The following is a 26,460-nucleotide window of genomic DNA, read 5'->3' as shown; positions in this document are numbered from 1 at the left end:
AGGCCTTCCCAGGTCCTGGCGTTTGAATCCAATGGGGTTAGTGGATGCACGCATTGCTCAGGACCAGGGGCGTAGCTAGGGGTTCAGTCTAGGAGGGGCGAGTGAGTCTGAGTGGGCCCCCAACCAACCTTACCCATAGGGAACCTCAGCAGGTGACAAGGCTTTCTGAATAATAAAGGGAATATTCTTCTACATTACTCATAGTGGATAAGGATAAAGAGCAGTGTAAGAAGCTTCTGTACATTTCACATATAGAACCACAAAAAAATTTAAAGTGCTTAAGATTAGAAAAATATAGCTGCCTTCTTCCACTGACAGCACCACTCTTGTCCTCAGTTTGTGTGTGGTATTCGACTGAAGTGAATAGTGCCAAGCTGTAATACCACACACAACCAAAGAGCAGGGGTGGTGCTGTTTTGGAAGAAAGCAACTATGTTTTTTTTTCTTAATTCTGGAGAACCCTTTTAACCAGATTATCTTTGCCTAAAAATAATAGTGGTATAGGTAATAAGTTTTTAGACATTAAGGCTATGTTCACACTGCGTATGAGTCCGGCCGCATTTCGTACGCCGGCGTACATGTGCGGCTGAAACTACGGGTGTGGGAAAAATCGACATGCAGCCAGATGCATGCGAACCGCGAACATACGCCCGTAGTAGAGTTATGCTTCCCTAGCTTGATTCGAAGCGATCTGAGGCAGGTCATTTACTTGGAAATCTTCGCCCAGCACAATAAAACTCACAGAACCTTTTGGATCGAAAAATCAAGTTCAATTTGGCTGAAATAAGTACTCCGTACGGGACATGGAAATCCACGGCCGTGATTAAACAATGGTCTTGTTCATTTTTCACGGCGCCGCATACAATCCGGCCGTAAGCTCATAGGTAGTGTGCATTGTGCGGCCGTATATTGTATACTTTCAAGCGAACGCATCAACCTCAAAACTACGTGCACAAACATACGCAGTGTGAACATAGCCTCAAAGGGTTGAGCTGGTTGTGATCATACATGTACAATCCAAGATATGTGATGAGCTGCTAGATATCCATTTCCTATCTATCTCTATCTATTATCTATCTATTTCCATATCTCCTATCTATCTATCTATCTATCTATCTATCTATCTATCTCCTATCTATCTATCTATCTCCTATCTATCTATCATCTATCTCTATCTATCTCTCCTATCTATCTATCTATCTATCTCTCTCTCCTATCTATCTATCTATCTATCTATCTATCTATCTATCTCTCCTATCTATCTATCTTCTATCTATCTATCTATCTCCTATCTTATCTATCTATCTTCTATCTCCTATCTTATATATCTATCTATCTATCTATCTATCTATCTATCTCCTATCATACATGTACAATCCAAGATATGTGATGAGCTGCTAGATATCCATTTCCTATCTCTATCTATCTATCTATTTCCATATCTTCTATCTATCTATCTATCTATCTATCTATCTATCTATCTATCTATCTATCTCCTATCTATCTATCTATCTATCTATCTATCTATCTATCTATCTATCTATCTATCTATCTATCATACATGTACAATCCAAGATATGTGATGAGCTGCTAGATATCCATTTCCTATCTATATCTATCTATCTATCTATCTATCTATCTATCTATCTATCTATCTATCTATCTATCTATCTTCTATCTATCTATTTCCATATCTTCTATCTATCTATCTATCTATCTATCTATCTATCTATCTATCTATTATCTATCTCCTATATCTATCTATCTCTCTCCTATCTATCTATCTATCTATCTATCTATCTATCTATCTATCTATCTATCTATCTATCTATCTATCTATCTATCTATCTATCTATCTATCTCTCCTATCTATCTATCTATCTATAGAAGAAAAAAAAAGAAAACTGAGCAGCACTGCTTTATGCGATTGCAGGTGCCTGCAGTCCAAGTCCTGACTAGGGACCGACGTAAATATCAGCAGAAAGTCCACGGCACACTAAAGTCCAGTAAGAAACAAACGTGATTTATTTAAATCATAGTGCAGCAATCCAGACGCGACGTTTCGGCGATATCATATCACCATTTTCAAGCGTAACAAGTGAAACACATAGTGGAGCATATATAGCAGTAAAAGCAAACATGATTGGTGTACAATAATTATCAAACAAAAAACAACTGTGTCAGGTGGAATCTCATTAGTGGAAGTCCCCTTTCACCGCCTACTGAGGGCGTTTAAGTCCGTGTTGGTAGTTTTAGGTCACATGGGCTAATTCCAGTCCAGGGGCCGTGTGACAAAGAATTAGCTTTCCTTATACTACTGCAGTGATACTCCTAGGTGCGTACCCTGCTCCAGTCTCCAGGACAACACAGGACGCGAGGGAGGCTGATGGACCACGCATGCGCCAGCCGACCGAGATCCCGTGGATATGGTGGGGAGCCCGGATCCAACAGCAGCCAGCTTTTTTCTACCTTTCAATTTTTTGTAAATATGAAAACGTTTCAGAATATGTGATTGATCGCCATCCTTTCCAAGTGGTCACACTTTTTTCACTACACTTTGGTGATCACGGACTTGCACGGACTTTCCACCTATCACAGTGGCTAACTGGAATTAGCCCATGTGACCTAAAACTACCAACACGGACTTAAACGCCCTCAGTAGGCGGTGAAAGGGGACTTCCACTAATGAGATTCCACCTGACACAGTTGTTTTTTGTTTGATAATTATTGTACACCAATCATGTTTGCTTTTACTGCTATATATGCTCCACTATGTGTTTCACTTGTTACGCTTGAAAATGGTGATATGATATCGCCGAAACGTCGCGTCTGGATTGCTGCACTATGATTTAAATAAATCACGTTTGTTTCTCACTGGACTTTAGTGTGCCGCGGACTTTCTGCATCTATCTATCTCCTATCTACCTATCTATCTATCTATCTATGCTTGATAATGGTTCTGTGAGAGATGCACATTTTTGTAATAAACCACTACCTTTTTTAACCTTATGCTGGAGTGCTTTGGATTTTCTTGTGATATCTATCTATCTATCTATCTATCTATCTATCTATCTATCTATCTATCTATCACATTACAGGAGGAGATATAAGAGGACAATGATCACATGTCCTTCATGCACCAGCATCTTCTCAGCCCCGCCCCCTCATGACATCACCACAGGTCCTTCATCCACAAGAATCCTCTCCAGTTCTCAGCCCCGCCCCTTATGACGTCACCACAGGTCCTTCCTCATCGCTCTGCAGGCTGTCTGCAAAAGAAATAGCTTTTGCAGACAGCATTAAGCCTCTGAGACCTCAGTGGGCCCCTGCCAGTGTGGGCCCAGGAGCCACTGCCCCCCCTGCACCCCCCCAAATTTCGCTTATGCTCAGGACATGTCCAAAGCAATTGATAATTATTGGAGAGACAATGAGGGGTCTTCTAATCCACTCATTGAATGGGACGCTCTCAAATCTGTAATAGGGAGTGTTCTAATGAATGCAATAACAACTCATAGGAAAGAACTGTCTTTTAAACGCACCGCATTTGAATCTAAACTGGTGGCGGCAGGGGCGGCATATATTCGGGACCCCACGTTGGAAAATCAGGCACACTGGCTACAGGTACAAAAAAAACATATAATATCCACCTTACTGAGTATACTCAGAAATGGCTGTTGGCACACAAACAATCTGCATTTGCATTGAGAGGCAAAAATGGGAGAGCGTTGGCGTTCCTTGCCAGGATCGAGAGACCACTAACAGTAGTGGCAGAATTAAACTTGGAAGATGGTACAGTTGTGACTGAGCCACAAGTTACATGTGACCAATTCTTATAATATTATTCACAGCTATATGGTTCACGCTCTAGAGCCTCGAGGGAGAGTTTGTTTGCCTACTTGGACAAGGTTGCTCTGCCTTCTCTGTCTATTTCTGACCGGTTAGACATTATCACAGAAGAGGAGATACAGAGAGCTTTCACTCAACTAGCACCCCACAAGGCTCCTGGCGTGGATGGCTTCCCGGCAGAGTGGTATAAACAATATGTGGAGCAACACAGCCCTAGACTGTTGACATTGTTCACACATGCCCTTGAGTCGTCCACCCTACAGGACCCATTCTACGTGGCCACTATTGAGGTGATCTATAAAGCTGAGAAGCCGCTGGACCAATGCTCATACCGTCTTATTAACCTGGATGCCAAAATTCTGGCAAAGGTTCTGCCAATAAGACTAGGCGCAGTGATCTTGTCCATAGTGGAAACAGACCTATCCGGATTCATGCCAGGCCAAACGACTGATATCAACATTAGGCGTCTTTATACCAACTTTCAATTGAGCCATGACAATGCTGGCAACAGAGTGATCGCTTCTCTAGATAATGAAAAAGCCTAACACTGAAGCGGATGGGTATTCCTAAAAATTTCCTTAAGTGGCTTCAGGTACTGTACAAAAGCCCAAGGGCCAAAGTGATGGTTAATAGATACCTGTCAAATCCCTTTTCACTGGGTCAAGGCACCAGACCCACTGCTGTTTACTTTAAAGGGGTACTCCAGCGGGGGGGGGGGGGTATTTTGGGATCTGGCCAGGGAGGAGGTGGCTGAGAGAAAAGACGTCCACTCACCTCCCCGGATCCAGCGGCAGGTCCCGTATCGCGGCGCTCCGGTCCCCGATTCCCGTCCGCTTCCTGGTGTCTGATGCGGGCTCGAGACGTGACGTCTCAAGTCCGCTCAGCCAGTTAGTGACAGAGGTGGGATCTTAGTGGACTTGAAACGGATCCCGCCTCTGTCACTGACTGGCTAAGCGTCGCGTCTTGAGCCTGCGTCAGACACCAGGAAGCAGCCGGGAAGCGGGGACCGGAGCGCCGTGATACGGGACCCGCTGCTGGATATGGGGAGGTGAGTGGACATCTTTTCTCTCAGCCACCTCCTCCCTGGCCAGATCCCAAAATAGCCCCCCCCGCTGGAGGACCCCTTTAATTATGGAGCCATTGAGTCTGATCAATAGCAGCGCGGCGATTGAGGGTTGGAATATTGTAGGCATCACTGAAAAATTATCTCTCAATGCCGACGACATGCTAATTTAATTGGCAGGTCCGGGCCTTTCACTTAAAGCACTGCTACAGACGGTTGACGAGTTTGGCTCCTACTCTGGGCTTCAAGTGAACTGGTCCAAATCTGTACTATACGCGGTAGACTCTATAGATCCCACCTCTGTCACAGCATCCTCCTCCCTCATGGTGGTTAATAAGTTTTTATACCTTGGTATTCTAATACACAAAAATGTACATTTATTCGCCTCCCTAAATATCACTCCTACAATACAAATGGTTACATGTAAATTAAAAGCCTTGGATACTCTCCTACTATCTCTGAAAGGTCGTATCAATATTTTCAAAATGATTCTGCTAACCAAGTTGTTGTATCTCTATAGGGCAACACCGATTCCTTTGCCAAAAGCCCACTTTGTAGCCATGGACAGATTCCTGACACCATTCCTGTGGAGTGGATGCTCACCCAGACTAGCTAGAGCCACATTGAAGGCCCCATGGGAAAAGGGTGGCTTAGCCTTGCCTGATATGTATGCATACTATATGGCTGCCCAGTTGTTATATGCAGCATGGAGGGTGGATGCAAATAACCTTGCAGTGGTACTAGAAGCAGCCTTAACTGGTTCATATGAGGCTCTTACAAACCTTATTTACAGGAAGGGCACTGCGTATATTCCGTACACTACTACTAATATGGCCATCACACTTCAGGTGTGAAATAAATTAGCTGCACCATACCCCAGGAATGGTGAGGAGAATTCTTGGTCGCCCTATATTCCCTTATGGATAAATGGCCATCTCCCAGAACTATTTAGTCTTCCAGATTTCACCTTTTGGGCCCAGCGGGGACTTAAATATTTGTACCCGAAAGGTGTCTTCTCCGCATTTGCAGACCTTAAGCAAAGGTTTAATCTCCCTCAATCTGTCTTATTCCAATACTTATTCCGATACTCTTGAAGACCATCATCTTAAAGAATTGGTAAGCTATTGAAAAAAATCAGTAATATGTGCTAGAGACCAACTGATCCAGGTTAAGTGGCTCCACAGAGTGTACCTTATGCCCCTATTCCACAGGTCGTTTAGAGGAGCAAACGAGCGCTCTCAGCGCTTGTTTGCTCCTCGTTCCCCGCTCGCTGCCGCCGCTATTCCACGCGGCTGCAACGAGCGGGTGAGTGCGGGAGGGGGCGGCGGGGAGCAGCGTCTGCTGCCGATGCTCCTATTCAGCGGAGCGACGGCAGCAGATCGTTGCTATATCAGTCGCTTGTTTTTCAACATGTTGAAAAACAAGCGACTGCAACGATCAGCCGACATGAACAATGTCGGCTGATCGTTGCACTCTATTCCACCGGACGATTATCGTCCATAGCGGCCGATATCGGCCGAATACAAACGATAATCGTTCCATGGAATAGGGCCTTTGCCCCAGTTAAATTAGTGCGGTTGGGCAGCCTTTCAGTGGACACTTGTTCTAGGTGTGGTGGGGGGAAGGGTACATGGATCCATATGATTTGGCATTGTCCAGTCATTCAAAATTTCTGGTCCACAGTGCATCATTTACTAAATGCGGAGTTGGGGCTTCCCGGAGTATGCGCACCTTAAAATAGTCTGCTTGGTCTGGTAAATGATTTGATACCTGCTAAATATAGCCGTATTCTGTATAGGTTTATGCTATATTATGCCCGTTAAACAATTCTACTCAATTGGAAACCTCCTAAGCGTCCTACTTTGTCCCACTGTCTGAAACTGGTAGATGATAATTTGGAAATGTATAATGTTGCGTCGTCGGCAAGAGGCACCCCTAAAAGGTTCTATTACATTTGGGAACCTTGGTTATCTGCCAAAACAACTTTAGCTAGGTTAAGGGGTTGAGGCACACCTCCCGAGCAATGTGTGAATGGAGTGAGCGAATGAATAGTACATGTGTTTCCTCTGATTCTAGAACAGGCTATATACAATGTTGAGGCTTTGATTTAGTTTATACCTTGATACCACATCCTGGGCACCCTTGCTCCGTTAGACACTCTGTTGCAAAGGCCGTAGTATAAGGCTTGGTTCACACACAGTATATTTCAGTCGGTATTTGTTCAGTATTTTGCAACCTCAGAGGCTGGGTTCACACGCTGTAACTGTGCGGCTGTATTTTTTATGCGGCTGTAAATGTGCGGGTGAAACTACTGCCGTGGGAAAAAATAGACATGCGGCTCAAAACATACGGTCATTTACTTGGAAATCTGGTTCAACTAAAAATAACAAATAAAATGTTAAGAAAGTGATGCAAACACCTCTGGATGCATCTGGGAAAGCAGGGAACACAGTTTACATGAATCGCTATTACCGGGGTTTGCGATCCTCTGCACTATAGCCGATGTCTCTCATGGTTAATATATTGAATTAATAAAACACATTTTCTTTGTAATAAAGTCCCTTTTATTGTTCAATAATTAAATGTAAACGATTCCATCATTTTGCAATTAAATATACTGTTAAAATAAATATATATATAAATAAATGTATATTTATATATATATTTATTTTTTGACAGTATATTTAATTGCACAATGATGGATTCCTTAGAATTAAATTATTGAACAAAGAAACTGTATTTATTTAAACGAAAATGTGTTTTCTTAATTAAATATTAATTAGTACAGGAAGCTCTATAAGCCGTTAATTCATATGCCGGCAATAGAGCATTCTGTACTAATCATCACTTTACTTTAATGAAAACATCAAATGTTTCTTCTAATTATGTTATCACAATAGCATTATTAGAAGAAACATTTAGAATTATATGTGCGCTCAGCTGATTGGCTGTTCGGCTGAGCGCACATATAATAAGCCGGTCCGCAGTACAGTGACTTCATTGTGCTGCGGACCAGCGAAGAGGACACATCGGGGTGAGTATAAAGCTCTCCCCACCCCCTCCCCAGCACTGCACCCCTCCCAGCAAGGAAGGGGGGTCACTTAACCCCTTCCTTGCTGGGATGGGTGCAGTCTGACATCAGTCTGGCCCCCAGGGGGTAAGGGGGATACGATACATCCTCCCTTAACCCCTTGGGGGCCAGACTGTAAGCAGCGATCTGTAAAGATGCTGCATACTGTAAGGTGCACAACACCGCTCACAATGATGGGTGTTGTGCTCCTGTTTGTGTGTTTTTTGTGTGTTTCTCCCTTTTTGTTTTTCAGATATCGGTATCCTGGGGATTACGTCGGATTCCATGGACTACGTCGATGACCAGCGGTTGTTCTTTGAATTTTTTTTAATAAAATGGTCAATGAGGGGTGTGGGGGTGTTTTTATTTGAATAAAAAAATTTGTAAACTTGTGTCTTGTCTTTATTTCTTTACTTTATAGACTTAGTAGTGGAAGCCGTCTAATAGACGGAATCCATTACTAAGTTGGGGCCTAGTGTTAGCCGGTATAAAATGGCTAACACTAACCCCCTATTATTACCCCAGTACCCAATGCCACCAGGGGTCTTGGGAAGAGCCGGGTGCCAGTGGTCCAGGAGCGTCAAAATTGGCGCTCCTGGACCGGGCGGCAGCAGGCTGGTAAGATTTAGGCTGGGGAGGGCCTAAAACAATGGCTCTTCCCACCCTGGTGTTACCAGGCTGCTGTCGTTTGGTTTTTAACCTGGCTGGTTATAAAAATAGGGGGGACCCTATGCGTTTTTTTTTAAATAAATAAATAATTAAAAAAAAAACGCATAGGGTCCCCCCTATTTTTATAACCAGCCGGGTTAAAAACCAAACGACAGCAGCCTGGTAACACCAGGGTGGGAAGAGCCATTGGTTTAGGCCCTCCCCAGCCTAAATCTTACCAGCCTGCTGCCGCCCAGTCCAGGAGCGCCAATATTGACGCTCCGGGACCACTGGCACCCCCGCTCTTCCCAGTACCCCTGGTGGCATTGGGTACTGGGGTAATAATAGGGGGTTAGTGTTAGCCATTTTATACCGGCTAACACTAGGCCCCAACTTAGTAATGGATTCCGTCTATTAGACGGCTTCCACTACTAAGTCTATAAAGTAAAGAAATAAAGACAAGACACAAGTTTACAAATTTTTTTATTCAAATAAAAACACCCCCACACCCCTCATTGACCATTTTATTAAAAAAAATTCAAAGAACAACCGCTGGTCATTGACGTAGTCCATGGAATCCGACGTAATCCCCAGGATACCGATATCTGAAAAACAAAAAGGGAGAAACACACAAAAAACACACAAACAGGAGCACAACACCTATCATTGTGAGCGGTGTTGTGCACCTTACAGTATGCAGCATCTTTACAGATCGCTGCTTACAGTCTGGCCCCCAAGGGGTTAAGGGAGGATGTATCGTATCCCCCTTACCCCCTGGGGGCCAGACTGATGTCAGACTGCACCCATCCCAGCAAGGAAGGGGTTAAGTGACCCCCCTTCCTTGCTGGGAGGGGTGGAGTGCTGGGGAGGGGGTGGGGAGAGCTCTATACTCACCCCGATGTGTCCTCTTCGCTGGTCCGCAGCACAATGAAGTCACTGTACTGCGGACCGGCTTATTATATGTGCGCTCAGCCGAACAGCCAATCAGCTGAGCGCACATATAATTCTAAATGTTTCTTCTAATAATGCTATTGTGATAACATAATTAGAAGAAACATTTGATGTTTTCATTAAAGTAAAGTGATGATTAGTACAGAATGCTCTATTGCCGGCATATGAATTAACGGCTTATAGAGCTTCCTGTACTAATTAATATTTAATTAAGAAAACACATTTTCGTTTAAATAAATTCAGTTTCGTTGGTCAATAATTTAATTCTAACGAATCCATCATTGTGCAATTCAATATACTGTCAAAAAATAAATATATAGATAAATATACATTTATTTATATATCTATTTTTTTTAACAGTATATTTAATTGCAAAATGATGGATTCGTTAGAAATAAATTATTGATCAACGAAAGTGTCTTGATTACAAAGAAAATGTGTTTGATTAATTTAATATATTAACTATTAGAGGCATCGGCATTCGGCATCATTGCCGGCTATTTTTGAAGTACTCCGTACGGACCGCCTGTCAATCCTCGGCCGCATGTTCAGCCGCAAACAATGGTCTTGTTCATTTTTTACGGGTCCGTTTACGATCGGGCCGTAGATTCAGAGATAGTGTGCACTGTGCAGCCGCATATCCTATACTTCCAAGCATACACACGAACCACCAAAAATACCGCCGCACAATTACAGCCGCAAATACAGCCGCACTCTTACAACGTGTGAACCGAGCCCCCAACAGGAGTGGATTGGAAACACAGATAGGCTCTGTTCACACAATGGTAAATTTGAGTGGATGACAGCCATACAACGGTAAATAACTGCCATTATTCCAATACAACAGCCGTAAGCCGTTGTTTTAAAATAGCAAATATTTGCCATTAAATGGTGGCCATCTACTCAATTTCAGCATTGTGTGAACAGAGCCTTTCTGTGTTTTCAATCCACTCCTGGTTTTGGTTGTAATATGAGGACCACAATACTGACTGAAATTTACTGCGTGTGAACCCAGCCTGATAGTTAGGTTGACCTGCATATTTTCCATTGATCTGAGGGTTAAAATGTACTACTGCTGTACCCTTTTGCTCACTAGTACGGATGTTTTGTCTCTGTTGCCATTAGTTTATGCCTTTTACTGTTAAATCTTAAAAGCAATAAATAAAAACATAAAAAAAAATCGTTAGATCGTTCGGAATTGTACGATTAAACAACCAACAAGAAATCGTTGATCGTTTAATAGGATCTGGACCTATTTGTATCGTTTGATCGTTTGCAAATTGTTCGAACATCGTTCGGTGGAATAAGAAGTCATAGCTAAAACATATGCAATAGCGACAACTAAACGACCACAAGAACACAAGAATGATTATAAAAAATGATCATTGTTCCATGTAATTGGGTGAACGATTTGGGGTCGTTTGCCATAGCGGTTGTTAAAGATTGTTTATCATTAATCGTTAGTCGGCGACAAAACTCTTGGGGGGAAATTTATGAAAGGTTGTAAATATACACCTGGTGTAAACTGCCCACAGCAACCAATCACAGTTCAGCTTTCAGCCGTGATTGGTTGCTGTGGGATGTTTACACCAGGTGTATATTTACACCCTTTCATAAAACTACCCCTTGGTGTAATAGTACCCTAAGTCCCTCAAATCATTTTTTAGGACCCTCCACCTGTCTCTAACCTTACTCCTATTCCTTACCTTACTGGAGCAGACACCCCCTGACTTTCAGAGGCAGTGTCCTGCTGCAGCAATGCCACCCCTGAACTAATATCCCTCTCATCTGCCAATTTGGCAAACTTGTTGGGGGACTAGCCTCCCTTGCACTCTTCCCTCTACCCCATCTTCTAACTGTCACCCAACTAGCTGCCTCTTCCTCCTGCACCTCCATGCTATGACCCACTCCCCCATCTACTCCAGTTTGGCAATGTTTCTCAATGTTGCCAGCTGCTGATTAAGATCCAGAATCTGGGCTTCTAAACAAGCAACATGTACACATCTCACACACCTCGATCGGTTTTTCAAGGTTTGCATACATCATACAAGATGTACATTGGACTATATTGTCAATAATGGAGCACATATTTGATGTATTTCACCCACGTTTTATCAGGTATTTTCCGTTTGGAATCGTTTTCTTGATTGCTGGGAAAATCCTTGAGATGGAAGAGCCGTCTGTAATTGGGAAGAAGCTGGGACTGTACGCTATAACAGTTATGGCTGGACTGATGATACATGGTGTGTTGCTTCTCCCACTATTATACCTCATCATTACCAAGAAGAACCCATTCTCATTCATACAAGGAATCCTCCAGGCTCTGCTCATCGCTCTCGCCACTTCTTCAAGGTTTCTAAACCTTTCATATATAGTCTAGTGCTGAAATAATCACATGAATTTTTATGATGATGATGGTGGTGTATGATATGTATATTTATAGGGGTTATAAAATGAACATACATTCGCTTTTAGTTATCATGCACAACACAATTTCTTTTTTTACAATAAATAATTTTTACTTAATTTGAATCATAAGATATTAAATAACTAGACATTAGGGCCCATATTTATCAAAGGGTGTAACATGTACGCTTGTGTTTGGTGCTGTGTTTGGTCTCTTTTTTTGACCAGAGAAAAGACCGAATATTGGCACAAAGGGAGCATAGACTACATATTGCAAAACTGCTTGTGATCACAACTCCTGCTAATTCCTTGAAAAAAAAAAATAGTGACAGAAACAGTTCAGATTAAGGGTACAAACCCACTTTCCGGATCTGCAGCGAGTCTCCTTGCTGTGTTTTTGCAGCGAGACTCGCTGCAGATCCCAGCCCTATACTTTCATTAGCAGAGAAACTCGCAGCAGGGATGTACATCCCTGCTGCAATTTTGTCTGCAGCCCTCCCCATTAACCCCCTAGCCGGCGGACATTATACATGTCTTCACGGCCCGCCCGGCCAATCAGTGCGCTGCGGCAGGGCAGCGCACTGATTGGCCGGGCAGAACATGCCGGGAGCCGCCGAAGCAAGCAGGAGCGGGGACCTGGTAATGTATATCCTGCCCGCCCCCCCTGCAGCCCCGATCGCCCCCGGCCGCATGATAGCCCCCCGCACCCCCCAGCCGCATGATCGCACCCCCCGGCCGTACAATCGCCCCCCGCAGCCCCGATCGCCCCCCACAGCCCCCGGCCGCACGATCACCCCCCGGCCGCACGGGCTGCGCGCGGGGGGGGGGGGGTTGCGATCGTGCGGACCGGGGCTGCAGGGGATGATCGTGCAGCCGGGGGCTGCGGGGGGCGATCGTACGGCCGGGGGGTGCGGGGGCGATCATGCGGCAGGGGTGCGGGGGGCGATCGTGCGGCCGGGGGCTGCTGGGGGCGATCGTGCGGCCGGGGGGTGCTGGGGGCGATCATGCGGCCGGGGGGTGCGGGGGGGCGATCATGCGGCCGGGGGGTGCGGGGGGCGATCATGCGGCCGGGGGGTGCGGGGGGCGATCATGCGGCCGGGGGCGATTGGGGCTGCAGGGGGGGCGGGCAGGATATACATTACCATGTTCCCACCCCTGCTTGCTTCGGCGGCTCCCGGCACGTTCCGCCCGGCCAATCAGTGCGCTTCCCCGCCGCAGCGCACTGATTGGCCGGGCATGCCCCGAAGCAAGCAGGAACGGGGACCCGGTAATGTATAATGTCCGGCTAGGGGGTTAATGGGGCGGGCTGCAGACAAAATCGCAGCAGGGATGTACATCCCTGCTGCGAGTTTCTCTGTTAATGAAAGTATAGGGCTGGGATCTGCAGCGAGTCTCGCTGCAAAAACGCAGCAAGGAGACTCGCTGCAGACCCGCCAAGTGGGTTTGTAGCCTAAGAGACTTTCTGTGACTATTGAAATGGAAGTGGGGTCTGGTGGGGGGTACTTTCTATGACTACCCGAAAGAGGGTTAGCTCACTACTGTTGAAGGTGTTAGAGGGGTTGTCCAGCAGCATTTTTTTTTATCTATTTAAAGGGATAGAATGGTTAAAAAGAATTTTAAAAAGCCTTTCTCTCTTCCTGCTTTTCCACGTTGTTGTTCTGACATTACCAAGGACTTCACTGACTTTCAGGTCCTGATCTTCACCTCTTATTACCTGGTCCGGATTGGTGTTGAGAAAACTTGCTGAAAGTTCAGGTTTGGCAAAATTCATCCAAAAACGAATGCTCGGCATTTAACTTCGGATTCAGACGTACGTTGCCGAACTCAAACATTCGGCATGTTCGCTCAACACTATCCTTGACACAAAGGAAATGGCAGGAAATTTCCCCTCCCCACTTCCCCACCAACACCATTCACATACTTCCTGGGGCTCTATTTATTACCACATGGTGTGAACAAAACTCTATAAATAATTTTCATAGTTTTGCTGTACATTATTTGGAGAATGAAAGGTGTTGCCTTCACACTGGGAGGCATAATGGAGCTGTCAGGCACCTCAATGGAAAACCGATTCTGCTTTATGGCATAGAGAAGAATTAATTTTTAGCATTGTATACGATTCTAGTCAAGGACATATGTCTTATAGATTAAATGTAAACAGCAAAGCAGCATGCACCTATCTAATCTATTATAGCATATCTAGTTAATCTATCATAGCATATCTAGGCTGTATATCTAGCCTATCTATTATAGCATATCTAGCCTTTCGTAGCATATCTAGCTTATCTATTAACCAGCATCAATTATTTCTTTGGCTGCAGTTCTGCTACTCTTCCAATAACACTGAAATGCCTTCTAGAAAATAATAAAATAGACAGACGAGTGGCCAGATTTGTTCTTCCAGTTGGTGCTACGATCAATATGGATGGCACAGCGCTGTATGAAGCCGTGGCTGCAATATTTATTGCCCAAGTGAATGAGTATGATCTGGATTTAGGACAAATCATAACAATAAGGTAAGTTCTTTCATCAAATTAGCAACATTGATTGTTTAATCCTCATTAATGTCAGATGAAATCTACATTACAGTACAGGAGCAGTATAGGAAGATATTATTAGGTTAAGGCTAGGTTCACACTGCGTTTTCAGCATCCGTTTAACGCATCCGTTTTTTGCAAAAAACGCATGAAAAACGGATTGCAAAAAATGGATTCATTTGTGTGCATCCGTTTTTCCATTGACTTCCATTATAAAAAAAAACGGATCCGTTTTTTTTGGCGGACCAAAACGGACCAAAAAACGTTGCTGACCCTATTTTTCTGGACGTTAAAAAAAACGGATCCGTTAAATGGATGCTGAAAACGCAGTGTGAACCTAGCCTTAGTGACCAGGGCCAAGAGAAAGAAAACATCTCTCAAAATGAACACAGTTCTATTAAAGTATTACCGTGATATAGAGCATGCTAGAATTCTACATGGAGGCTAAATTACAAGACAGACATCTGGACTTTCACCAAAATACCAATGTGTGGCAAATAGATAACATCACATATGGGCCATGTTCCCACTTCGGGAACATATTGGGCAAAAGCAGTCATCTCATAATGAAGCCTATCCGCATGATGTCCAGTAATAAAGCCTATCTGCATGATGTCCCATCATGAAGCCTATCCATATGATGTTCCATAATGAAGCCTATCCGCATGATGTCCAGTAATGAAGCCTATCCACATGATGTCCAGTAATGAAGCCTATCCACATGATGTCCAGTAATGAAGCCTATCCGCATGATGTCCTATAATGAAGCCTATCCGTATGATGTTCCATAATGAAGCCTATCCGCATGATGTCCAGTAATGAAGCCTATCCGTATGATGTTCCATAATGAAGCCTATCCGCATGATGTCCAGTAATGAAGCCTATCCACATGATGTCCAGTAATGAAGCCTATCCACATGATGTCCAGTAATAAAGCCTATCCACATGATGTCCAGTAATGAAGCCTATCCACATGATGTCCAGTAATGAAGCCTATCCACATGATGTCCAGTAATGAAGCCTATCCACATGATGTCCCATAATGAAGCCTATCCGTATCATGTCCCATAATGAAGCCTACTCGCATGATGTTCCATAATGAAGCCTATCTTCATGATGTCCCGTAATGAAGCCTATCCGCATGATGTCCCATAATGAAGCCTATCCACATGATGTCCCATAATGAAGCCTATCCACATGATGTCCAGTAATGAAGCCTATCCGCATGATGTCCCATAATGAAGCCTATCCGTATGATGTCCCATAATGAAGCCTATCCGGATGATGTTCCATAATGAAGCCTATCAGCATGATGTCCAGTAATGAAGCCTATCTGCATGATGTCCCATAATGAAGCCTATCCGGATGATGTTCCATAATGAAGCCTATCCGCATGATGTCCCATAATGAAGCCTATCCGCATGATGTTCCATAATAAAGCCTATCCACATTATGTCCAGTAATGAAGCCTATCTGCATGATGTCCCATAATGAAGCCTATCCGGATGATGTTCCATAATGAAGCCTATCCGCATGATGTCCCATAATGAAGCCTATCCGCATGATGTTCCATAATAAAGCCTATCCACATTATGTCCAGTAATGAAGCCTATCTGCATGATGTCCAATAATGAAGCCTATCCGCATGATATTCATTAATGAAGCCTATCCTCATAATGTCACATAATGAGGCCTATTCGCATGATGTTCCATAATGAAGCCTATCCTCATGATGTCCTGTAATGAAGCCTATCCGCATGATGTCCCGTAATGAAGCTTATCCGCATGATGTCCCATAATGAAGCCTATTCGCATGATGTCCCGTAATTAAAGTGACACTGTTGCCCCCTTTTTGCATTCTGACATCTCTACACAGGTGTAATGGGTAAATTTAGCAGTTTTCATACAGTAATTTTATATCAAACGTCATGGTGCTTGTTCAAGTAAAAAGTGATCTTTTATTAACTGCTGATTGTGTTAAGTGAGCGGGGCCTCGCAGCAATAGCGCCATTTAGCCCCGCCCACCGCTCCACCATTGGCCTAGACCTTCAGGCCAGCCTGTTTCAATGGCCGACAAGGGGGCTTGACCAATGGTGACACAGTGGGCGTGGCTAAGTTGCGCTAATGCCGCGAGGCCCCACCCACTTAACACAATCTGCAGTTGATAAAAGATCACTTTGTACTTGAACAAGCACCATGACATATGATATAAAATAAGGTATGAAAACCGCTAAATTTACCCTTTACACCTGTGTAGACATGGTGGAGACAGTGTCACTTTAAGCCTATCCGTGGGATGTCCCATAATGAAGCCTATCTACATGATGTCTTATAATTAAGCCTATCCGTGTGATATGTCTTAATGAAGCTTATCCACATGATGTCCCACAATCAAGCCTATCCTTGTAGTGTATATAATGTGTATAATATGCACATGGGATCTTCTTTACCACAGCCAGGTAAGAATCCAGTCCAACCTGAGTTGTTTTCCAGAAATGAAGCCTTTATTCAGATTCAGTCCCAGAGTGACAGCAAGTGGTTATGTCTCTGATGTAATAGGGTAATGAATGAATGCACCACAATACTCAGAAGCTTTAGCTTCTTTTTACCCAGTTCTTATACTATTTTTGCCTCATTGGTTAACATTGAAGAACATTTGATTAGATAAGAGGAGGATAATCTGTTTTTCATAACTAAACATTCACTTTAATTGATCCAAAAGGTTGATACTATTTTGTGTCACTAACTATGCAGATTTCCTTCCTTTGAAGATTTTTGGAGGGAAGGTTTCAAGGTCAGCCTATTTTTTAGAGATGTGTTATCTAAACAATTAAAGCAACTCTGTACCCACAATCTGACCCCCCCAAACCGCGTGTACCTTCAGATAGCTGCTTTTAATCCAAGATCTGTCCTGGGGTCGGTTCGGCTGGTGATGCAGTTATTGTCCTTAAAAACAACTTTTAAACTGGCAGCCCTGTGCCAAACGGCCGTGGCCTAGATTGTGTATGCATTAGGCTGGCACATCCTCTCTGTCTCTCCTCCCCACCCTCCTCATCATTAGGAATGCTTCAGGTAGAATGTCTCCTATTCATCAGCTGTGTGAATACGGCACAAGGGCTGGATCGTTAAGGCACCTGTGTAGTTTTCACTGCACAGGAAAAGGAAAAATGGTGAAGAGGGCAGGGAGGAGGGACTGATGGGGTGGTGCAAAGTCAGAGCACAGATACTCCAAGCCACGGCCATTGGGCATAGGGCTGCAAGTTTAAAAGTTGTTTTTTAGGACAATAACTGCATCACCTGCCGAACGGACCACAGGACAGATCTTTGATTAAAAGCAGCTATCTGAAGGTACAAATGGTTTGGGGGGTACAGATTAAGGGTACAGAGTTGCTTTAAACCTACCAGGGAAAACAAGAGTGATCTTTGAAGTTACCTCCACCAAATGCCCCACGTCCTGCTTATCAGCCAGGAGTGTGATGTCTATCAAATCTATATTCTTACATATTACCCTGCTCCAATCTACACATCAGAGTTTGGAAGGAGCAGCCATAAAATGCAAGAATATTGGAGGGCCCCATTCAGTCTTTGGAGTATAGTAAAATGCTAATCCAATGTCCTTCCATATTTAACCTGTTCTACCCTTTTATACTTTACACACACACACGCCTACACTTTTGATGACCCGTAATGAAGCCTATCCGCATGATGTCCCGTAATGAAGCCTATCCGCATGATGTCCCAGGTGTTTGTAGAACATTTACATAAGAGATATTGTAAACTCAACACTATTATAGCTGCTGGGTCTTATTCACACACAGTAATGGCATCTATAGTGGCATCAGTATCTCACCGCTTTCCTTGTTTTTGATAACATCTCACCGTTCTCTCTGGCATCTCTGTGACGTCTCTAAATTCCCGTCATGTTTCTACATAATAGCCAGCGTGTCAGAAAATGATAATTATTTACATAGTTACAAGAATAGTTATAAAACATAAATGATGGAAGAACACAATCTTTTACAGCATAACAGCTACAGCAGCGAGCATTGGGGCTGCAGGGATACCCCAATCTGGACTGGTCACTATGGTGATTGTGCTCACATCTGTCGGACTACCTACTGATGACATCACACTCATTGTTGCGGTTGATTGGGCTTTGTAAGTTATTTTTCTTACATGATGGTATTAAATGTTTTTGAGTTAGTATGCTATAGTTAAACCCACATCTTGCTCCTATGCTTTATATGGCAGAGACTAGACTGTGTTCACGGGTTTCAATTTTCTACTGGGCTGTTTTGCTACAATTTTACCAAGATCGTGGCAAAAATGTTAAAAACGTGGAAGTACATATATAAAAATATATTTTATTAATGCAACAAGAACTAAAACAAAGGAAAGCTGAGTTCAGAATAAAATACAAAAACCTTGAGGGGGATCAAGGTAAATCCTACCTTTTAACCGGAAGCCCATAAGTCAGATCATGTCAATATAAAGTTCTGCTATATCCTTAGGCTAGGTTCACACTGCGTTTTCAGCATCCGTTTAACGCATCCGTTTTTTGCAAAAAACGCATGAAAAACGGATTGCAAAAAACGGATTCATTTGTGTGCATCCGTTTTTCCATTGACTTCCATTATAAAAAAAACGGATCCGTTTTTTTTGGCGGACCAAAAAACGTTGCTGACCCTATTTTTCTGGACGTTAAAAAAAACGGATCCGTTAAACGGATGCTGAAAACGCAGTGTGAACCTAGCCTTACATCCACAGGATAGTTTACAAATCCATATATAAAATAACAAGCATGTGCCATGAAAAGAATAGTATAATACAATATACATAACATACAGCAAAATGCCCAAATAACAATATCATACCAACTAAGTAATATTGAAAAGGGAGGAGAATCGGCCCCCGGCACCAAACCCTGCCCCACGTGTTCCGTCAGCTATGTGCCGACTTCCTTAGGGGTCCATGTTAGAGTGCCTGCTGCTTTACCTTATATATGCAAAATTTTTAAACCCCTTAGTAACCTGCCTATTTTGGGCCCTAATAACCAAGGCATTTTTATACTTTTTTCATTGCCGCCTTCCAAGAGTCATGCCATTGTTTTATTTTTGCCCACATAATCGTATGAGGTCTTGTTTATCCCTTTTTTTTTGAGGGATAATAGAAAAAATCTTTTTTTTAAAAATACTAAACTTCCACTATTTAATGTGCAGTAGACATAACATTGTAAATGTATTCTCTGGGTCACTAGGATTACAGTGATACCACATTTACATTCAGGGATGTACAGTATACATGATCCTGTTACATTTAGGGGTACAGTATACATGGTCCTGTTTCTTTCAGGGGTGTACAGTATACATGATCCTGTTACATTCAGGAGTGTACAGTATATATGATCCTGTTACATTCAGGAGTGTACAGTATACATGATCCTGTTACATTCAGGGGTGTACAGTATACATGATCCTGTTACATTCAGGGGTGTACAGTATACATGATCCTGTTACATTCAGGGGTGTACAGTATACATGATCCTGTTACATTCAGGAGTGTACAGTATACATGATCCTGTTACATTCAGGGGTGTACAGTATACATGATCCTGTTACATTCAGGGGTGTACAGTATACATAATCCTGTTAAGAGTCGTGGGAAGGGGGGGTACAGTGTGTCACCATGGAACTCGGTAGGTGTGTTATGCTATTATAGTACTGACCTGTCCCATCTAGTCTGCAGTGTGGTAATGCTCTGCAGAGCCTGTGTTCACCATGTACCAGTCTACACTACGGTCACTGTATGGCGGTATTGATTATATTGGAGCTTGCATAGTGGTGGCATACATTTCTCCCTTGATCTATAGCTAGGTTTCTAGGTTCACAGTAAAATTGGGGCTATGTTCACACAGCATAGCCCCAATTAAGCATTGATTTCTATACACACGACAGATGCACAGACTGCATCCGCGTGTGCATGGAAGATTAGTAACAGCCGCTGTTTGTGGAACAGTGGCCGTTACTAACTGACATGTTCATTTTTTTGCACGGCTGCACCGAACAACGGTGCAGTGTGTGCATGGAATGGATGGCATTGCACTGATTTCAATGCAATGCCAGCCAGGCTGAAAAGAATGACAACTGTTTTAATTGAAAACAGCGGCCGTTCTTTTTTAATAAAAAAAAAAAAAAAAAAAACATTGTGTGAATATATCCCAAAGCTAAATACGGTCGCAATTTTGAGTGAAAATAAAACAATATGTAAACAGGTAAAAAAAAAAGAAAAAAAAGACTGTTTTGCAAAAATAGGTGGTAAATACTGAGCATGTTCATTATGTGGACGTTTGTAATTAGAGATGAGCGAACCTCGAGCATGCTCGAGTCGATCCGAACCCGAACTTTCGGTATTTGATTAGCGGTGGCTGCTGAACTTGGATAAAGCCCTAAGGCTATGTGGAAAACATGGATATAGTCATTGGCTGTATCCATGTTTTCCAGACAACCTTAGAGCTTTATCCAAGTTCAGCAGCCCCAGCTAATGAAATGCCGAACGATCGGGTTCGGATCGACTCGAACCCGAGCCCGGTTCGCTCATTTCTAATTGTAATCAATTAAAGACATTATTCTAAACAGTGTGCTCTGCCGGACAATCTCCTATTGAGTTCAATGAAGCTCATTATTATACTGGAAATACATCTGTTACCTTTTTTATAGTGTGTTAACATAGTCTGAAAGTTTGTTTTATGTCCTTTCTTGTATTGATGGTGAGCATTACATATTAGGGCAGAGGCTGGGAAGGTGTAAAGTACGATCCATTGCAGCCTCCAATTTGCCCCACTATTTACCCTCGTATAGTGCAGGGGGCAGTATGGTTTGTGGGCTGGAGGCATTTGCGTGCCACGGCTGCTTTTTAGTTCCAGTCCGGTGCAGAACAAACAGCATGGTGTTCCCTGGGCTACATTCACATGTTCAGGACCATATATGATGTTTGCAGTCGTCCGCAATCTTCATCTGCACAAAATTCATTCGTAATCTGTATTTTTTGCAGATCATCAAAATAGGGAAAGGTGATAGGTTAAATAGGTGGGAATGGAGTAAAATTATTATTCATCCGTAATTGCAGATGTTAATAGTGTTTCATCCACGAAAGTTACGGCTCCTTATGAATTACAGAAGCTTCTGTAGACTTTTATGGGACGATCTGTGCTGCAATTAGGGTCCGTACTAGATCTTGTCAGTAATTTTTGCGGATTGGAGCTCTGTAAATATACAGACAGTGGGAACAGCCCAATTGATATCAATGGGACCTAAATTTGTTTATTTTTTCATAACTGTGAATCTGTAATTATGGACAAAACTATAGAACATGTGAATGTGGCCTAAGTGCTCTATTAAACTGAAAGATTATCGTGTGAAAAATCGTTAAATAATTTCATTTCATGGGATAATCTTTTGGTGTGTATGCCGGCAATGATCAAACAATAGAGATGAGCGAACCGGGTTTGAGTCGATCCGAACGTTCGGCATTTAATTAGCGGGGGCTGCTGAACTTGGATAAAGCTTTAAGGTTGTCTGGAAAACATGGATACAGCGAATGACTATATCCATGTTTTTCACATAGCCTTAGGGCTTTATCCAACTTTAGCAGCCACCGCTAATCAAATGCCGAAAGTTCGGGTTCGGATCGATTCGAACCCGAACCCGGTTCGCTCATCTCTATCAAACAACTAACCAAAAAAAAGTTAATAGTGACCATTATTGGTGTGTTTTGGTCTGTGTTGGCCTGGACCGATATGTACTAGTCTGTATTAGCCTGTATTAATCTGCATCGGCCTTTATTGGTCTGTATTAATCTGTACTAGGTTCCCACACATTTTTTTTGCTTACTATTTTGCAACCAAAACCAGGAGGCGATTGAAAACACAGAAATACTATGTTCACACTGTTGAAATTGAGTGGATGCCCGCCATTTTATGGCAAATAACATCCGTTAATTCAAAACAATGGCCATTGTTTTAAAATAACGGCAATTATTTGCCATTAAATGGCGGCCATCCACTCAATTTCAACAGTGTGTGAACATAGCCTTTTTGTGTTTTCAATCCACTTCTGATTTTGGATGTAAAAATGCTGTGTGGGAACATAGCCTCAGTCTGTATTGGCCTATATTGGTCGGTATTGGCCTGTATTGGTCTGCTGCCTGGTTGGCAACCTCTGAATTACCTAAGATAGAGAACAGATGATACTTTTCCCTCTTGGTTTTGTAAAGATTTTTGTGACTTTTGTGTGTATTTTGTAATGAATTGGATTAGCCACTAGCTGTACCGCATGGTGTAAGAGCATCCAAATGTTATTAGGGTGTTTAAACATATGGTAGATGTTAATGGTTTGTATTTGGAATATCATACTTTTAATATTTAATTATGTGTTTTAAACATCCAGAGATCGATTTAGAACAATGATCAATGTCCTTGGAGATGCTTTGGCTGCGGGGGTTGTAGCTCACGTGTGTCGACACGATTTTGCTGCTAATCCAGAGACGGTAAGGCAATAACACATGCTGAACCGCATGCTGAACCTTTAGTCTAGTCCAGTGCTTCTCAATTCCAGTCCTCAGGCCTCACCAACAGGTCATGTTTTAAGGATTTCTTTAGTATTTCACAGGTGATATAATTATACTCAGTGCATCAGGTATAAACACAGGTGTTCTTTGTATGGGATAGCCTCAAAACATGACCTGTTGGTGAGGCCTGAGGACTGGAATTGAGAAGCACTGGTCTAGTCCAATCATTATATTCAAGTAAAAAGCTGAGTGCTGGCAGGAACACAACAATGCTCATCACCCTGTCCTGCCTGCCATTTGCATTACGGATCATTACAGGCAGCTCGATGGAACAATGGCACAGATCAATAGAGGATGATGGCACAGATCCATAGAGGGTGATGGCACAGATAAATGAGACATGATGGCACAGATCAGTAAGACACAATAGCACAGATCAATAGAGGATGATGGCACAGATCAATAAGACATCTTAGTGACCTCTGCTACTTGCTCACAAATGTCCATACAGCATTTTCTAGGAATCCATATTGTATATTTAACACTACAAGTGTAAATGTTAAAAGGGGTACTCCATCACCAGGTGAAGTTAAACCTGCTGCAGAAGCAGATAGCATTGCTTACCTGTCTCAGCTCTGAAACCACCAAATATCCATCTGTTTTAGGGGGTCTTAGTTTTTTACCTGAATGAGCATTTTCTCAGTACCACAATACCCAGAGTGCACTGCTTTCCCTCAGCTCTCTATCACAGTCCTTCCACTCTACCTACTTCTTTCCCCCAGATTCCTGCCCAGAGTTGTTACAAAATCTCATTCCACTCCAGACTGTTACATAATTGGTGAAGTTGCAGCACCTGCAGCACCTACAGCATCAATCACCACTAGGCAGCATGCTGTAATCACACCTCACAGGGTGTAGATGGGGAGATGGGTTGGACAGAGATGGTGTAAGCTTGTTTTGTTTTCTATTTTAGGATCTATCCAGTGAAACAACACAATTGCAACTATCTTCAAATGATTCCCAGCAACATGCTGATTGTCAGATCATGGAGATGATTGAAGAGTCACGATATGAAAAAAGAAGAATCCAGTTTAATATCTGTCAGGTGTAAAACATATACTCATTAAACATAAACCTTATATATCAAAGCTAACAGAGAAAACCTCTATAGAAAATAGTCAGAGCTCAGTGTTTTCTCATAGACTGCGCTGAAAATGTCAGCTGGTTGGTGACTACACTGGCTGGACGCTACTGGACCAACTGAACACTGACTGGACTGGCTGGACAGTGACTGGATGGTGACTGGGCTGTGACTGGACTGGCTGGAGGGTGACTGGACTGGCTGGAGGGTGACTGGACTGGCTGGAGGGTGACTGGACTGGCTGGAGGGTGACTGGACTGGCTGAATGTTGACTGGGCCGGCTGGAGGGTGACTGGACTGGCTGGAAGGTGACTGGGCTGTGACTGGACTGGCTGGGTGATGACTGGACTGACTACAGGGTTATGGGACTGGCTGGGCAGTGACTGGACCAGCTGGATGTTGACTGGACCAGCTAGACAGTGACTGGGCGGTGATTGGACTGGCTGGACGGTGACTGGGCTGTGACTGGACTGGCTGCAGAGTGGCTAAACTGGCTGGATGGTGACTGGACTAGCTAGACGGTGATTAGACTGGCTGGGCAGTGGCTAAACTGGCTGGATGGTGACTGGGCTATGACTGGACCAGCTGGATGGTACTGGACTGGCTGCACGGTGGCTGAACTGGCTGGGCAGTGACTGGACTGACTGGGCAGTGACTAGACTGGCTGAGCGGTGACTGGACTGACTGCGTAGTTACCAGACTGGCTGCACAGTGGCTGGACTAGCTGAAAGGTGAGTGGACTGGCTGGACGGTGACTGGTTGCTGTGTAAACAAGTCTAGTTTTACTGTTAGTTTTGATGAATGAAGTCATGAATGCCTGTTTGCCGGGTCATTGATCTTACTATTAACATCACCTTAGCTGTTCCAGAGTATGCGGACCAACAAACCTACAATGCTTCTTCATTAACACTATAACATGGCTGAAGTAATAACATATATACTGTCAATCATTATATAAAAAAATGTGCAAAATAATATAAAAACTCAATCCGATAAAATAACCCACCAAGACAAAAGACTGAGATGACAGCTCTGTTCACAGCACATTGGCTTACTATGTGGAGGATATATGCAGAAAGGTAGGCTTAGACAATAATGGAAGCTGTCCAGTTACAGTTGTATATACTGTGTACATCTGCAGTATCCTTGTTTTTATCGATTGAACATATTTGCCCACCATGATGTATACAACTTTAATGGGATTTGCCCATACGCAGGACAGTGTCTAATCATGAAGATCTGACTGCTGTGACCCATTTCCCTTCTATTCAACTCTATGAGCCATGGACATAGAGACTTGGACATGGGTCAACACTATGCAGAGCTACCTTGTCCAGCAGGTATCAGACCAATAGGTTCTGAGAGAGGGTGCGGAAAAAGGCATAGCCGAGGCCATTATAACCAGGTGGGTTAAAAGAGACACATGCACAGTCAGTTAGGCCTCATATATACATTTAGTGAATCACAGAACGTGTAGACCATAAAGCTACGCAGTGGAATTGAAAACTAACAGGGAGGGCCTAAAGTATTTAAATCTTTGCGCTTCAGGTGATTCACAGAACGTGTGCATGAGGCCTAACACATTTCCCCTTAAAAGGTTATTCCGGTCAAACATATGTTGCTGCCCAAGGTGAGACTAACAATTCATGAAATACTTATTCAGTCTCCCTTCCTCAGTTCTGAGCTGCTGCTTTCTGCTGAAGACACAAAAATCTGTATGTGAGCTTTTCTCTCCGTATCTCCCTCCTCCCCCTCCCTTCTGAGACGGGTGATGCAAACAAGTCCTATTTGCAACTTTGTAGCTTCTTTGTAATGCCAGAAGGGATAATCACAGTGAGTTCATCAGCAACTTGACTTCAGAATAACTACCCCAGCATTACAGAGTGCACATACGGGTGGCCAGGGACTTGTTTACATTGGCTGTCTTAGAAGGGAGGGGGGGGGATGAGAGGGAATTGGAGAAAAAAGCTCACACGCAGATCAGTTTTCAACAGAAAGCAGCAGCTCAGAATTGGGGGAAGGAGAGGGAATAGATACTAACAAGTATAGAATGAATTGTTGGTCTCATCATGGACAGCAACATATGAAAAGTTATCAACAGGATGGGAGTAGACAAATGGATAGCTTCCAAAGGCGCTTGTACCCTTCAGGATGCAAGAAAAGCTGAGTCCAACAGAAAGTGAACAGTAACTCTTTTATTGGGAAAATGGACAACACATTTCAAGGAACTTAT

The 26,460-nt window shown here is 43.3% G+C and overlaps 1 protein-coding gene across 2 annotated transcripts in view; it reads left to right on the top strand.

Moving 5' to 3' along the window:
• Nucleotides 1–24,362, top strand: part of LOC138797559 (excitatory amino acid transporter 5-like) — a 160,893-nt gene extending 136,531 nt beyond the window's left edge. Inside the window, exons 7-11 of one of the 2 annotated variants that reach the window (XM_069977878.1) lie at nucleotides 11,697–11,930; nucleotides 14,306–14,500; nucleotides 18,545–18,679; nucleotides 22,966–23,065; nucleotides 24,060–24,362. In XM_069977878.1, the coding sequence (XP_069833979.1) occupies nucleotides 11,697–11,930; nucleotides 14,306–14,500; nucleotides 18,545–18,679; nucleotides 22,966–23,065; nucleotides 24,060–24,197 (802 nt within the window). In that variant the 3' untranslated portion in view covers nucleotides 24,198–24,362. The remainder of the gene's footprint in view (nucleotides 1–11,696; nucleotides 11,931–14,305; nucleotides 14,501–18,544; nucleotides 18,680–22,965; nucleotides 23,066–24,059) is intronic. The other variant, XM_069977879.1, reaches the window with a different exon arrangement.
• Nucleotides 24,363–26,460: the final 2,098 nt, after the last annotated feature.

The sequence above is a fragment of the Dendropsophus ebraccatus genome, chromosome 7, assembly GCF_027789765.1.
Source record: "Dendropsophus ebraccatus isolate aDenEbr1 chromosome 7, aDenEbr1.pat, whole genome shotgun sequence".
In the NCBI taxonomy this organism is placed as follows: domain Eukaryota; kingdom Metazoa; phylum Chordata; class Amphibia; order Anura; family Hylidae; genus Dendropsophus; species Dendropsophus ebraccatus.
The sequence above is the reverse complement of the archived record's forward strand: the minus strand, read 5'-3'. Positions and strand labels throughout refer to the sequence as shown.